The 17,429-nt window shown below is 42.6% G+C and overlaps 1 protein-coding gene across 1 annotated transcript in view; it reads right to left on the bottom strand.

The window, feature by feature from the left end:
• USP9X (ubiquitin specific peptidase 9 X-linked) overlaps nt 1-17,429 on the bottom strand; it is a gene marked incomplete in the record, with an annotated part of 1,177,890 nt that overhangs the window by 390,609 nt on the left and 769,852 nt on the right. Inside the window, 1 exon segment of the mRNA XM_053706481.1 lies at nt 11,024-11,173. Within this exon segment, the coding sequence (XP_053562456.1) occupies nt 11,024-11,173 (150 nt within the window).

Genomic DNA, 17,429 nt, shown 5'->3' with positions numbered 1-17,429 from the left:
ATCGTTTGCCTAATTTTCCATGTTAACAGTCTGAAGGATCTGTTATTTAGTTAAGGTGTCTGATACCCTACACTAAGCGCACTTCAATTACCCACTACCACACAGGTTTGAGTAAAAACCCAGTCCTTGTTCTGCAATTGTAACTGGGTATATCGCTCCCATCGTATGTAGATCTTCTACACAGCGTAAGAACGCCTCTTTCTTTATCTGGTCTGTAGACAGAGGAGAAATGTGGAACCTTCCCCTTGGAGGGGAGTCCTTGAATTCTAGAAGATATCCCTGGGAAACAATCTCTAATGCCCAGGGATTGTGAACATCTCTTGCCCAGGCCTGAGCGAAGAGAGAAAGTCTGCCCCCTACTAGATCCGGTCCCGGATCGGGGGCTAGCCCTTCATGCTGTCTTGGTAGCAGCTGCAGGCTTTTTGGCCTGTTTACCCTTGTTCCAGCCCTGGTAAGGCTTCCAGGTTGCCTTGGGCTGTGAAGCGTTACCCTCTTGCTTTGTAGCTGTAGAGGCTGAAGCGGAACCGCTCCTGAAATTACGAAAGGAATGAAAATTAGCTTTGTTTTTAGCCTTAAAGGGCTTGTCCTGAGGGAGAGCATGGCCCTTTCCCCGGTGATTTCTGAAATAATCTCTTTCAATTCTGGCCCGAAAAGGGTCTTTCCTTTGAAAGGGATATTTAATAATTTGGATTTTGACGACACATCGGCCGACCATGACTTGAGCCAAAGCGCTCTGCGCGCCATAATGGCGAAACCTGAATTTTTTGCCGCTATCTTAGCTAATAGCAAAGCGGCATCTGTGATAAAAGAATTAGCCAGCTTTAGAGCCATAATTCTATCCATAATTTCGTCGTATGAGGTCTCCGTCTGGAGCGAATCCTCCAGCGCCTCAAACCAGAAAGCAGCTGCAGTAGTTACAGGAATAATGCAGGCAATAGGTTGGAGAAGAAAACCTTGTTGAACAAAAATTTTCTTAAGTAAACCGTCTAACTTTTTATCCATAGGATCTTTAAAAGCACTGTCTTCAATTGGTATGGTTGTGCGCTTAGCAAGTGAAGAAACAGCCCCCTCTACCTTAGGGACCGTCTGCCACGAGTCCCGCCTGGGGTCAGTTATGGGGAACATTTTCTTAAAAATAGGGGGGGGGGGGGGGGAAACAAAAGGGACACCTGGTCCATCCCACTCCCTAGTAACAATATCCGCAACCCTCTTAGGGATCGGAAACGCATCAGTGTATACAGGGACCTCTAGGTACTTGTCCATTTTACACAATTTCTCTGGGACCACCATAGGGTCACAATCATCCAGAGTAGCTAATACCTCCCTGAGCAATACGCGGAGGTGTTCCAATTTAAATTTAAACACTAATGAATCTGACTCTGCCTGATGAGAAACCTTTCCTGAATCGGAAATTTCTCCCTCAGACATCAAGTCCCTCACGCCCACGTCAGAGCGTTGTGAGGGTACATCAGATAAGGCTACCAAAGCTTCAGATTGCTCATAATCTGTTCTTAAAACAGAGCTATCACGCTATGCAGGAAAAACTGGCAGTTTAGATAGGAAGGCCGCAAGGGAGTTATCCATGACTGCCGCTAGTTGTTGCAATGTAATAGGGGCAGACGCACTAGAGGTACTAGGCATCGCTTGAGCGGGCGTAACTGGTTGTGACACATGGGGAGAGGTAGACGGACTATCCTCATTACCTTCAGTCTGACAATCATCTAGGGCCACATTTTTAAGTGCAACAATATGATCTTTAAAGTGTATAGACACATTAGTGCAATTGGGACACATTCTGAGAGGGGGTTCCACCATGGCTTCTAAACACATTGAACAAGGATTTTCCTTAGTGTCAGACATGTTTAACAGACTAGTAGCATACACAAGCAGGCTGGAAAACACTTTAATCAAATAAAAAACACAATTTGAAAAAAAAAAAACCTTACTATGCCTTTAAGAGATAAAAAGAGCACACAATTTTACAAAACAGTGAAAAATGCAGCAATCCTTTTGAAATTTTGTATGTACTTAAGGCCTTAATATGATTGCACCACAAGTTGCAGAACGATTAACCCATTAATGCCCAAACCGGAGTAGCCTAAAGCCAACAACCGGTTAAATAACTACAGCACCTTGCCACAGCTTACTGCTGTGGCCCTACCTGCCCTTAGGGATCAGTTTTGGGGGAATAAAGCTTCTTTTAGGCCCTCAATTAGCAGCAGGACCCTCCATGTGAAGCAGCATGAACTGTCTTTCAATTCTAACTGCGCATCTGAGGCGCGAAATTAGGCCCCTCCCACTCCACTCCGGAGTTGTGAGGCCTACAAAAATCACTTCTAAGTGACTAAATTTTTGCCATGAGGATAATAACCCCAGAAAACACTCCAAAGTGCTTAAAAAAGTGTCTCCAACGAGTATTTCTTAAAACAAATAATCGATTGCCCTGAATTAGTGTCAACCAGCATAATTAGCCCTGTTATGTAAGCATTCAATTCTTTACTAAGTCATAGAAAAAAAGCTTACAAACCGGTACCATTTAAAAATAACAAACTTTTGATTGAAGATATAAAACTACAATTCTAACACCACATTCACTTTACCCTCCCGTAGAGAGACCCTAGTGCTTAGAGCCGGCAAAGAGAATGACTGGGGGATGGAGCTAGAGGGGGAGCTATATGGACAGCTCTGCTGTGTGCTCTCTTTGCCACTTCCTGTAGGGAATGAGAATATCCCACAAGTAAAGGATGAATCCGTGGACAGGATACACCTTGCAAGAGAAATATTAATTAATATGCATTTCCCAAAATAATGAAACTGACAGTCTGAAAGAAGGAATACTGATTAACCTGAATCATGTCAAATATAAGTTTAAAACATATATTTAGAACTTTACATATAAAGTGCCCAACCATAGCTTTGAGTGTCATAAATAGAAATAAGATTTACTTACCCCAAGACACTCATCTACATATAGTAGATAGCCAAACCAGTACTGAAACGAGAATCAGTAGAGGTAATGGTATATAAGAGTATATCGTCGATCTGAAAAGGGAGGTAGGAGAAGAAATCTCTACGACCGATAACAGAGAACCTATGAAATAGATCACCTAGAGGAAGACCATTGTATTCAAATAGGCAATACTCTCTTCACATCCCTCTGACATTCACTGCACTCCGAGAGGAAAACCGGGCTTCAGCCTGCTGCGAAACGCATATCAACGTAGAATCTACCACAAACTTACTTCACAACCTCCATGGGAGGCAAAGTTTGTAAAACTGAATTGTGGGTGTGGTGAGAGGTGTATTTATAGGCATTTTAAGGTTTGGGAAACTTTGCCCCTCCTGGTAGGAATGTATATCCCATAAGTCACTAGCTCATGGACTCTTGCTAATTACATGAAAGAAATATATATTTTAAGCATATGAATGTAGATACGTGTGAACCTAAGAGGCAGTGACAGATGGCATTCATATTAGATAAACAGTTGCTGAAATTGATAAACATTGCATATAGATATATGAATGTTAAATCATTTCCAACAATTATTTCTATTTCTGTTGCAGGCAACAATTGGTCATGGGCATCAATTTATATATTCAGAATTTGTTAGAAATGTGAAACATGCTGTATTTGCATGAATGCAATGTCAGGATTTTAAATGTTATCAATCTGGAATAATTGGCAGTATAATTACTTTAATATAATATAATGTTGAAAAACAGAATTTATGCTTACCTGATAAATTACTTTCTCCAACGGTGTGTCCGGTCCACGGCGTCATCCTTACTTGTGGGAATATCTCTTCCCCAACAGGAAATGGCAAAGAGTCCCAGCAAAGCTGGCCACATAGTCCCTCCTAGGCTCCGCCCACCCCAGTCATTCGACCGACGGACAGGAGGAAAAATATAGGAGAAACCATATGGTACCGTGGTGACTGTAGTTAGAGAAAATAATTAATCAGACCTGATTAAAAAACCAGGGCGGGCCGTGGACCGGACACACCGTTGGAGAAAGTAATTTATCAGGTAAGCAGAAATTCTGTTTTCTCCAACATTGGTGTTTCCGGTCCACGGCGTCATCCTTACTTGTGGGAACCAATACCAAAGCTTTAGGACACGGATGAAGGGAGGGAGCAAATCAGGTTACCTAAACGGAAGGCACCACGGCTTGCAAAACCTTTCTCCCAAAAATAGCCTCCGAAGAAGCAAAAGTATCAAATTTGTAAAATTTGGCAAAAGTGTGCAGTGAAGACCAAGTCGCTGCCTTACATATCTGATCAACAGAAGCCTCGTTCTTGAAGGCCCATGTGGAAGCCACAGCCCTAGTGGAGTGAGCTGTGATTCTTTCAGGAGGCTGCCGTCCGGCAGTCTCGTAAGCCAATCGGATGATGCTTTTAAGCCAAAAGGAAAGAGAGGTAGAAGTCGCTTTTTGACCTCTCCTTTTACCAGAATAGACGACAAACAGAGAAGATGTTTGTCTGAAATCTTTTGTAGCTTTTAAATAGAATTTTAGAGCACGGACTACGTCCAAATTGTGTAACAAATGTTCCTTCTTTGAAACTGGATTCGGACACAAAGAAGGTACAACTATCTCCTGGTTAATATTTTTGTTAGAAACAACCTTTGGAAGGAAACCAGGCTTAGTACGCAAAACCACCTTATCTGCATGGAACACCAGATAGGGCGGAGAACACTGCAGAGCAGATAACTCTGAAACTCTTCTAGCAGAAGAAATAGCAACCAAAAACAAAACTTTCCAAGATAACAACTTAATATCTATGGAATGTAAAGGTTCAAACGGAACCCCTTGAAGAACTGAAAGAACTAGATTTAAACTCCAGGGAGGAGTCAAAGGTCTGTAAACAGGCTTGATCCTAACCAGAGCCTGAACAAATGCTTGAACATCTGGCATAGCTGCCAGTCGTTTGTGTAGTAAGACAGATAAAGCAGAAATCTGTCCCTTTAGAGAACTCGCAGATAATCCTTTATCCAAACCTTCTTGCAGAAAGGAAAGAATCTTAGGAATTTTTACCTTATTTTTACCTTATTCCAAGGGAATCCCTTGGATTCACACCAGCAGATATATCTTTTCCATATTTTATGGTAAATCTTTCTAGTTTCCGGTTTTCTGGCCTGAACCAGAGTATCAATCACCGAATCTGAAAACCCACGCTTTGATAGAATCAAGCGTTCAATCTCCAAGCCGTCAGCTGGAGGGAGACCAGATTTGGATGTTCGAATGGACCCTGAACAAGAAGGTCCTGTCTCAAAGGTAGCTTCCATGGTGGAACCGATGACATATTCACCAGGTCTGCATACCAAGTCCTGCGTGGCCACGCAGGAGCTATCAAGATCACCGAGACCCTCTCCTGTTTGATCCTGGCTACCAGCCTGGGAATGAGAGGAAACGGTGGGAACACATAAGCTAGGTTGAAGGTCCAAGGCGCTACTAGTGCATCCACTAGAGTCGCCTTGGGATCCCTGGATCTGGACCCGTAGCAAGGAACCTTGAAGTTCTGACGAGACGCCATCAGATCCATGTCTGGAATGCCCCATAATTGAGTCAACTGGGCAAAAATCTCCGGGTGGAGTTCCCACTCCCCCGGATGGAATGTCTGACGACTCAGATAATCCGCTTCCCAGTTTTCCACACCTGGGATGTGGATCGCAGATAGATGGCAGGAGTGATTCTCCGCCCATTGTATTATTTTGGTTACTTCTTTCATCGCCAGGGAACTCCTTGTTCCCCCCTGATGATTGATATACGCAACAGTCGTCATGTTGTCTGATTGGAATCTTATGAATCTGGCCTTTGCAAGCTGAGGCCAAGCCCTGAGAGCATTGAATATCGCTCTTAGTTCCAGAATGTTTATCGGGAGAAGAGACTCTTCCCGAGACCACAGTCCCTGAGCTTTCAGGGATTCCCAGACCGCACCCCAGCCCACTAGACTGGCGTCGGTTGTGACAATGACCCACTCTGGTCTGCGGAAGCTCATTCCCTGGGATAGGTGGTCCAGGGATATCCACCAAAGGAGTGAATCTCTGGTCTTCTGATCTACTTGAATCACTGGAGACAAATCTGTATAGTCCCCATTCCACTGTTTCAGCATGCACAGTTGTAATGGTCTTAGATGAATTTGCGCAAAAGGAACTATGTCCATTGCTGCAACCATCAACCCTACTACTTCCATGCACTGAGCTATGGAAGGACGTGGAACAGAATGAAGAACTTGACAAGCGCTTAGAAGTTTTGACTTTCTGACATCTGTCAGAAAGATCCTCATTTCTAAGGAATCTATTATTTTTCCCAGAAAGGGAACTCTTGTTGACGGAGACAGAACTTTTTTCTATGTTCACCTTCCATCCGTGAGATCTGAGAAAGGCCAGAACGATGTCTGTATGAGCCTTTGCCTTTGAAAGGGACGACGCTTGTATTAGAATGTCGTCCAAGTATGGTACTACTGCAATGCCCCTCGGTCTTAGAACCGCTAGAAGGGACCCGAGTACCTTTGTGAAAATCCTTGGAGCAGTGGCTAATCCGAATGGGAGGGCCACAAACTGGTAATGTTTGTCCAGAAAGGCGAACCTTAGGAACTGATGATGTTCTTTGTGGATAGGAATATGTAGGTACGCATCCTTTAGATCCACGGTAGTCATAAATTGACCTTCCTGGATAGTGGGTAGAATCGTTCGAATGGTTTCCATTTTGAACGATGGTACCCTGAGAAATTTGTTTAGGATCTTTAAATCCAGAATTGGTCTGAAGTTTCCCTCTTTTTTGGGAACTACGAACAGATTTGAGTAAAATCCCATTCCTTGTTCCGTCATTGGAACTGGGTGTATCACTCCCATCTTTAGCAGGTCTTCTACACAATGTAAGAACGCCTGTCTCTTTATTTGGTTTGAGGATAAGTGAGACATGTGGAACCTTCCCCTTGGGGGTAGTTCCTTGAATTCCAGAAGATAATCCTGAGAAACTATTTCTAGCGTCCAGGGATCCTGAACATCTCTTGCCCAAGCCTGAGCAAAGAGAGAGAGTCTGCCCCCCACTAGATCCGGTCCCGGATCGGGGGCTACTCCTTCATGCTGTTTTGTTAGCGGTAGCAGGCTTCTTGGTCTGCTTACCCTTGTTCCAGCCTTGCATCGGTTTCCAGGCTGGTTTGGACTGTGAAGCATTACCCTCTTGCTTAGAGGATGCAGAATTAGAGGCCGGTCCGTTCCTGAAATTACGAAAGGAACGAAAATTAGACTTATTCTTGGCCTTGAAAGGCCTATCTTGTGGGAGGTCGTGGCCCTTTCCCCCAGTGATGTCTGAGATAATGTCTTTCAATTCTGGTCCAAAGAGAGTTTTACCCTTGAAGGGGATGTTAAGCAATTTTGTCTTGGATGATACATCCGCTGACCAAGACTTTAGCCAAAGCGCTCTGCGCGCCACAATTGCAAACCCTGAATTTTTCGCCGCTAATCTAGCTAATTGCAAAGCGGCATCTAAAATATAAGAGTTAGCCAACTTAAGTGCGTGAACTCTGTCCATAACCTCCTCATATGGAGTCTCTCTACTGAGCGACTTTTCTAGTTCCTCGAACCAGAACCACGCTGCTGTAGTGACAGGAACAATGCACGAAATGGGTTGTAGAAGGTAACCTTGCTGTACAAAAATCTTTTTAAGCAAACCTTCCAATTTTTTATCCATAGGATCTTTGAAAGCACAACTATCTTCGATAGGAATAGTAGTGCGCTTGTTTAGAGTAGAAACTGCCCCCTCGACCTTAGGGACTGTCTGCCATAAGTCCTTTCTGGGGTCGACCATAGGAAATAATTTCTTAAATATAGGAGGGGGAACAAAAGGTATGCCGGGCTTCTCCCACTCCTTATTCACTATGTCCGCCACCCGCTTGGGTATAGGAAAAGCGTTGGGGTGCACCGGAACCTCTAGGAACTTGTCCATCTTGCATAATTTTTCTGGAATGACCAAGTTGTCACAATCATCCAGAGTAGATAACACCTCCTTAAGCAGTGCGCGGAGATGTTCTAATTTAAATTTAAATGTCACAACATCAGGTTCAGCCTGTTGAGAAATTTTTCCTGAATCTGAAATTTCCCCATCTGACAAAACCTCCCTCATGGCCCCTTCAGATTGTTGTGAGGGTATGACAGAACAATTATCATCAGCGCCCTCCTGCTCTTCAGTGTTTAAAACAGAGCAATCGCGCTTTCTCTGATATGCAGGCATTTTGGATAAAATATTTGCTATGGAGTTATCCATTACAGCCGTCAATTGTTGCATGGTAATAAGCATTGGCGTGCTAGAAGTAATAGGGGCCTCCTGCGTGGGCAAAATTGGCGTAGACACAGAAGGAGATGATGTAGAACCATGTCTACTCCCTTCATCTGAGGAATCATCTTGGGCAATTTCATTATTTGTGGCAGTACTGTCCTTACTTTGTTTGGACGCTATGGCACAATTATCACACAATTTTGAAGGGGGAGACACATTGGCTTTCATACATATAGAACATAGCTTATCTGAAGGCACAGACATGTTAAACAGGCTTAAACTTGTCAATAAAGCACAAAAACCGTTTTAAAACAAAACCGTTACTGTCTCTTTAAATTTTAAAAAGAGCACACTTTATTACTGAATATGTGAAAATATATGAAGGAATTGTTCAAAATTTACCAAAATTTCACCACAGTGTCTTAAAGCATTAAAAGTATTGCACACCAATTTTCAGAGCTTTAACCCTTAAAATAATGAATGTACCCCCTATACAGTCCCAGCTACAGCCTTTGCTGTGACTTTACCAAGCCCAGAGGGGAATACGATAGCAAATGACGCCTTCTAGGAACTTTTCCAACTACTCTCAGGTCCTCACACATGCATCTGCATGTCTTGTACTCAAAAACAACTGCGCAGTAAAGGCGCGAAAATGAGGCTCAGCCTACAACTGGGAAGGCCCTTCCTGACTGGAAAAGGTGTCTAACATAGTGCCTGACGTTAAAAAACGTTCCCCAAGTTTATAAGTGTGAATTATCAGCATAAACATGTATAAAATGTCCAAATAAAGCAATCGATTTAGCCCATAAAAGTGTCTACCAGTTTTATAGCCCATATTAAGCCCTTTATTCTGTTTGAGACTAAGAAAATGGCTTACCGGTCCCCATGAGGGGAAATAACAGCCTTCCAGCATTACACAGTCTTGTTAGAAATATGGCTAGTCATACCTTAAGCAGAAAAGTCTGCTAACTGTTTCCCCCAACTGAAGTTACTTCATCTCAACAGTCCTATGTGGAAACAGCAACCGATTTTAGTTACTGTCTGCTAAAATCATCTTCCTCTCACAAACAGAAATCTTCATCTTTTTCTGTTTCAGAGTAAATAGTACATACCAGCACTATTTTAAAATAACAAACTCTTGATAGTAGAATAAAAAAACTACAACTAAACACCACATACTCTTAGCCATCTCCGTGGAGATGTTGCCTGTGCAACGGCAAAGAGAATGACTGGGGTGGGCGGAGCCTAGGAGGGACTATATGGCCAGCTTTGCTGGGACTCTTTGCCATTTCCTGTTGGGGAAGAGATATTCCCACAAGTAAGGATGACGCCGTGGACCGGACACACCAATGTTGGAGAAACATAACGTATTTGGTATCAGAATAATCAAGAACAATTATATGATACTGTCCCATCTATAATTAATATTGTAATTGATTAATGCAATGTTATAGTATTGTTTAATATAATCATTATATGGGAAATATTGTAAAATGTTTAGAAATGGTTAAATTAATCTGTTTTGTTTGTCCTGTGGCCCCTCGATGGACAGAATCCGGTGTTGCGATGCAGGAATTACAGCTAGAGGACAATTGGTTGCTAACAAAGGTGCATTTTCCCTAGCAACCATATTTGCCAGGTTGCCTAATCAGAAGGGACAAGGTTACGAAGGGCCGCCCATATTCCTCACCAATGATTATACAATATAAGTTGGAATGCAGGATGAGCAAAGGAGACTGGACTGCTGATTTTGGAAACTGACTGAAAACTGTTGCGTGGGACACAGTCAAACTATAATCAAAGTGGGCCATACTTTTTCTTATCGATTGCAATTACACTTATTTTTATATGAGGTGGGACAAGTCTTGAAGCTGAAAATCATTTGGTAAAGTATATATATATATAAAAAGGTTACTTATTACAGGTAATATTTTAAAAAATTTTTTTTATATATGTGATCATTTAAAATAAGATATATGCAGTCATTGCAGTTTAAAGTATAGTTGAGAGATTTAAAAGAGCAGTTTATATTTTAGTTTATATTCGTAGTCTGTGTATTGCTAAACATGTATCCTTAATGCTAAGTTTGTTTTATCTGTGCAAATATAGAGTTATAACTCAGAGTTTGATGGTTGGCACAAATAATATATATAACTTCTAGTGTTTCAATTAGAGAATATATACTGTCCTATTGTTTAACTAAGCATTGTTAAAATTGTATTGCTTGGATGTTAGCAGTTAAAGATCTTGGAATCTCATTGTGTTAACTGAATGAAATTATATTGTGAATAAGGTGAACTTGCATGATCTCTGCATAGCATATTTGAATCGTTTTTAAACGCGTATAATATTGATTCATATTCTGATTCCTAGAAATATATATTTCAATGTGTTCATAGATATTTACTAATAATAAATAATTCAGGTATTTATATTCATTTTATTGTCTTAGTATATATTTGATTGTGGGGCTAGTTTAAAGAAAGATTGTAAAATATATTCAGTAATAACCCTGCCATATACTCACATATTATTTGGAGAGTACTGCTAAGATTCTTATAAATATACTGACAATGATGTCAGATTTACTAATGCCCAGAATGATCCCAGTATTCCTATAGAAGCAATAAGTTTGTTAAAATGCTGACAATTATGTAAAAATGTTATCTATAAAGATGCCTTGACTTAGTTATAAAATATAAAAGTAACAGATTTTGAGGACAAGATGCAAGACAGTCTACGAACCACTCCAGGCAAGCAGCTTTCAACCTCTGGGTTGGGACCATCACTATAGTGGTTTCCATGATTACCAGGAGAGCCAGTTGAGGAGTCTGATGAACTGTCGGGACTTGAAGGCATGTTTGCACTTATCTGGGTAAGCTTGGCTGTAATTAACTGAAAAACAAGCACTTATAAGAACCAGGAACTATGAAAGTATACTGCAGTGTTTAATAACATGGCAGATTATTTAAGAATTTGATTTGGTTGACTGCACAAGATGCAACATACAGAGATTTAAAGTTATCAAGAAAAATCAATACATTTTTTCAACCTTTTTAATAGTAATATAATGATTACAATACACTGTGTAAATTAAAACGACCAGCAGTAGGGCTCAATAATAAAGTAAATAAGTAATACACAATTTGCAGCATTAACCACCTTTTAAAATGAATGAGGAAAAAACGGACATCGTTAAGAGTCTATATGTTTTGGAGGTTTAAGAAAAAAGGACAAGTTTTTGGCCCTTAAAGTGAATCTAAATTTGAATGAATAAGTGCCCGGTTTTTAAAAAAACATAAATTATGCTTACCTGATAATTTAATTTCCATCTGTACGAGGAGAGTCCATGGCTTCATTCATTACTTGTGGGAATACAGAACCTGGCCTCCAAGAGGATGCAAAGACACCCCAGCTAAAGGCTTAAATACCTCCCCCACTCCCCTCATCCCCCAGTCATTCTGCCAAGGTAACAAGGAACAGTAGGAGAAATATAAGGGTATAAATGGTGTCAGAAGACCAAAGAAATTTAGGTCCACCCAACGGAGAACTTGGCGGGAGCCGTGGACACTCCTCGCACAGATGGAAATGAAATTATCAGGTAAGCATAATTTATGTTTTCCATCCTAATACGAGGAGAGTCCATGGCTTCATTCATTACTTGTGGGAAACCAATACCCAAGCTCTAGAGGACACTGAATGAAAACGAGCGAGTAAAAAAAAAAAAGAGGCGGACCTTAGCCAGAAAAACTCTCTCCCAAAAGCTGCTTCAGCCGAAGCAAAAATGTCAAATTTGAAAAACTTTGAAAAAGTATGTAAGGAGTATGAGGTAGCCGCCTTACAAATCTGCTCCATAGAGGCATCATTCTTGAAGGCCCAAAAAGAAGCCACAGCTCTAGTTGAGTGAGCCGTAATCCTCTGAGGAGGATAATGTCCCACTGTCTCATAAGAAAAGTGAATCATGCTCCTCAGCCAAAAGGATAGGGTGGAAGAAGCATTCTGCCCTTTGCGCTTCCCCGAATAGACAAACAATGCTGAAGTCGGTCTAAAATCCTTCGTAGCCTGAAGATAAAACCATATCCAAGTTATGAAGTAACCGTTCCTTTGAAGAAGAAGGGTTAGGACACAAGGAAGGAACTACAATCTCCTGATTAATGTTGCGATCATACACAAACGTAGGGAGAAATCCCAACCCAGTGCGAAGGGCAGCCTTATCGGCATGAAAAACTAGGTAAGGAGGCTCACATTGCAAGGCCGCCAACTCAGAGACTATGCCGAAGCAATAGACAGTAGAAAAAGAACCTTCCAAGACAGTATTTTAATGTCAAGAGAATGCATAGGCTCAAACGGAGCCCTTTAAGGAACCAGCGGCAAGTCCCTTCTCCAAACCGTCCTGGATGAAGGAAAGTATTCTGACCTTATGCCAGGAATATCCACGAGTCTTACACCAGAGTAAGTAGGTCCTCCACACCTTATGATAAATGCGTCAGGAGACCGGATTCCTGGCTTGAATGAGAGTATCAATAACACTCTCAGAAAAAAACCTCCTGGCTAAGACTAAGCTTCAATCTCCACGCAGTCAGCCTTAGAGAATCTAGATTTTGATGAACAAAGGGGCCCTGTACCAGCAGATCCCTGCGACAGGGCAACCTCCATGGAGGAGACAATGACATCCCCACCAGATCCACAAACCACATCCTATGAGGCCACGATGGAGCAATCAGAATAGTTGATGCTTGCTCCTGCTTGATGCGGGCCACTACTTGAGGTAGAAGTGATAACTGAGGAAATATGAAGACTAGGTTGAATCCCCAAGGCATTGCTAAGGCATCTATCAATTCTGCCTGGGGATCCCTGGACCACGACCCGTATCTGGGTAGCTTGAAGTTGAGTCTGGACGCCATGAGATCTATCTCTGGAGTCGCCCATCTGTTGCAAATCTCAGCAAACACTTCGGGGCGAAGAGACCATTCCCACAGATGAAACGATTGTCTGCTGAGAAAATCCGCTTCCCAGTTGTCCACACCCGAGATGTGGATCGCTGACAGAGAGCAGTTGTGGGTCTCCGCCCACTCCAGAATCCGAGATACTTCCTTCATGGCTAGGGAGCTTCTCGTTCCCCCCTGATGGTTGATGCAAGCCACTGAGGTAATGTTGTCCGACTGGAATCTGATGTACTGGGACGAAACCAGGAGGGGAATTCCCTCGACCGGTTGTCCAGAGAGATCTGTTGGGATACATCAGAGTGATCGCCGTTCCACTGCCTCAGCATGCACTACTGAAGAGGACGTAGATGAAACCTGGCGAATGGAATAACATCTATACTGGATAACATGAGCCCAATCACCTCCATACATCGGGCCACAGATGGCCTTGAGGAGATCTGAAGGGCATGACAGTTGGAGGCAATTTTGGAACGTCTCTGGTCTGTCAGGAATATCTTCATGGATATGGAGTCTATTATCGTGCCCAGAAACTCCACTCTGGTACTAGGAACCAGAGAACTCATTCCTGAGTTCATCTTCCATCCATGAGATCGAAGAAGTAGAAGAGCTCTCGAATGGTCCTCTGCCAGCCGGCAGGACGGAGCCTGGACCAGGATGTCGTCTAGATAAGGTGCTACTGCAATACCTCTGGATCTCGCCACTGCTCCCAGAACCTTCGTAAAGGCTCTTGGAGCAGTAGCCAGACCGAAGGGATGAGCTACAAACTGGAAGTGCTGGTCCAGAAAATCGAATCTTCGGAACTTTAAGTGATCCTTGTGTATTGGCACATGAAGGTAAGCGTCCTTCAAGTCTATCATAGTCATGAACTGATCCTCTCTAGGAAAGCATTGCTTGTCTGGTCTTGACAAGAGGAATCTGCCCTTAAGAAGGTGAGATTTGAAACCTATCTAGTAACCCTGGGCAATAACCTCAAGAACCCAAGGATCCTGCACGTCTCTCGTTTAAGCCTCCGAGAAGAGATAGTCTGCCCCCTACGAGATCCAGAGACGGATCGGGGGCCGCCCCTTCATGCCGGTTTGGTCTCGGCAGGCTTCTTGCTCTGCTTGGCTTTATTCCAAGACTAAGGTGGTTTCCAAGATCCCTTGGACTGCTCTGGCTTCGTGGCAGGCTACCGTCGTCGTGACTTGTCCGAACAAAAGGGAGCAAAAATTAGGACCCTTAGGTGTATTCTTCTTATCTTGCAGCAGAAAGGCACCCTTGCCCTCCGTTACCGTGGATAAGATAGAGTCCAGGCCTGGCCCGAAAAGAACCTTTCCCTTAAACGGAAGGGAAAGTAATCTAGATTTGGACGTCATGTCAGCAGACCACGACTTCAACCACAGGGCCCTACGGGCCAGAACAGAAAAGCCTGATATCTTGGCATTCAAGCGAACAATCTGGATATCTGCATCACAAATTAACTAATTAGCTACCCTCAGGGCCTTAATTCTTCCTATATCTCATCAAGGGGAGTCTCCACCTTGATCATCTCTGACAGAGTCACACCAATAGGTAGCGGCTCCCACCACCGCAGCAGGCTGAAATACGAACCCCGTGTGCTGAAACATCTTTCTTAACAGGGTCTCTAATTTCTTATCCATGGGTTCCTTAAACGACAAACTATCCTCGAGTGGGATAGTGGTGCGCTAAGCGAGCGTGGAGATAGCTCCATCCACCTTAGGGACAGATCCCCACAATTTCTTAAATGAAGAAGAAGGGGAGAAAGATGAAACAAGTCTCTCCCATTTATTCTTTATAATATTTGCCATCTTTACAGGAACCGAGAAAGTCTGGGGCACCACCCTGTCCTCATAGACTTTATCAAGCTTAGGAATAGAAGGTTCCCCTGGTAACTTCAGTTCCGGAATCTCTAGATTAGCTAACACCTTTCTTAATAAAAAGCGCAAGTTCTCCATCCTAAACCTAAAAAGACTGGTTCCTCCGCAGCCGGAGGTGTAGAGGCCACAGATTCCGACCCAGAGAGAGTCCACTGCATCAGCGGATAATCAAGTCCAAGATACATCCAACGGAGTAGATGACCCCTGGGAAGGATAGCAATGTTGAACCTTTTGCTTGTGCTTAGTGCAAGGTAAAGCACTGAATGCCGCCGACACTGCAGTTGCAACTGATCAGCAAAGTCTGGCAGCCACAGGGTTCCTCCCGCAGTAGGATTAATAGTGCACTGGGAAGCTGCATTTGTATTCGGAGATGATTGTATGGAACGCACCTCACGGGACGGAGACCCCTCAGAGGTGGACGGATCAGTGGTACTAAACATCTTTTCTTTTTAGATTTTATCAAGGCATGTGGAACATATTTGAGCAGGCGGATATACCGTAGCCTCCCCACAAACACAAGCATTCGATTTAGGCCAAGAGGGAGTTCTCTCTAGCGAATCAAAATCCTCCATAGCTTGCGCCTTTAATATGGACTATAGAAAAAATAAATGGCACCTTTATACCCCAATGGCCGGGGCACTCACCAACTCCTATGACACAGGCCCACAGAGAAACCACTCTCGTCTCCTGCAACCGACGGTCAGGAAAAGGAAGAGAATGAAGCCACACCCGGTCACATGGAGTGCCATGCAGGACCGCCCCTGCAGCCGAGAAAAAGCGCCCCAAACTAAACAGGCTGCGCAGTAATAAAAAAAAAAGGAATTATCTGACTTCACACATTGCCAGAGCCACATCTCACACATGTTGCAGCAAAAAACACAAAAAAATCATGTATAAAATCCCCCCTTGTTCAATAATCACCTTCCGGAGATATTAACCCTTGATTCTATACAGATAAAAGGAGTCACACTGTGACCTTGTCTTCTTGCGTTATCATTACAAGTATAACAAAATGAAACGATCTTACCAGAATCTACGCTGTGGAACAGGAACACGGCCACTCAAGTTTGTCAGTGTTGTAGCATCGCTACTGACATAGACTTGAGTGATAGAAAACAGGCAGTGAAACTCGTAAACACTTATTGCTTAAGGAGCTGTTAATACGAGTCTGGATGGTTTCGCAGAAAGACTCTCCCTGCATCTCCAGACTCTAACATTCATCAATGCTCTAACTGAGAGGCTGACAAGACTACTTAAAACTCCAGTCCCATTCCGAAGAGTACTACCCTCTATAAGAGACTACTCTGAATTTTCTGACACTTCTCTGCCATCCTCCTGTGACGAAAGGCAAAGAATGACTGGGGGATGAGGGGAGTGGGCGAGGTATTTAAGCCTTTGGCTGGGGTGTCTTTGCTTCCTCCTCAGGTTATGTATTCCCACAAGTAATGAATGAAGCCGTGGACTCTCCTTGTATTAAGATGGAAATACTATTAAAAACAGGGGCACTTTCATTCATTGAAATTTACATTGAAGCATTTTTTTAAAATACTTACTTTTTTTTTTTTTTTAGGAAAACCAGACTGGCGATCCTCCACCCGCTTCTTCTGCTGTACTTGGCATATGGATGACGAAACCGGATTCCTCCAATGAGAGCCTTGGGGTGCTCGCAATGATTGGAGGAAGCCGGTTTCGTCATATCGGTGCTAAGTACAGAGGAGCTGAAGGCAGAGGATCGTCGGTCTGGTTTTCCTAAAGAAAAAGGTAAGTATTTTAAAAAAAACGCTTCAATGTAAATTTAATCAATGAAAGTCCCCCTGTTTTTAACATTTTTTTTTAAAAACCTGGCACTTATTCATTCAAATTTACATTCACTTAAAAAGGACAGTAAATACCTTGTAATTAGAAGACATTTCTATTGTGTTGATGTAGAATAACCTCTCAACGATTTTTAAAACAAATTAACATCTTTTATACTGAAATTATCAATAGCCAAACTTCACCGACCATTTGCCTTATTTTGAGAAATCAATCTGGGCTTTAGTCCTCAGACAACAAGACTAGTCACAGTCATAAAGTTAGTATAGCTGTGAAGTCAGCAGGGTGCATTCCAAGTTCTTAAAATAAGAAAGTGATCCATTTTAAGAGCTAAATTACATGAAAATGGGACAAAATAAATAATGGAAATGTATTGCAAAGTTGTTTCATTATGCAAAACTAAACATGTTACATAATAATCTGTAGGTGTTTCCTGACCCTTTAATACGCACAACATATGCAAGTCTTGTAACCTACTACCAAAGTTGTGTTGTGTGCCATCATCAGAAGTAA

Source organism: Bombina bombina, chromosome 3 (assembly GCF_027579735.1).
Source record: "Bombina bombina isolate aBomBom1 chromosome 3, aBomBom1.pri, whole genome shotgun sequence".
Classification (NCBI taxonomy): domain Eukaryota; kingdom Metazoa; phylum Chordata; class Amphibia; order Anura; family Bombinatoridae; genus Bombina; species Bombina bombina.
This window is presented reverse-complemented; position numbering and strand designations above follow the sequence as displayed.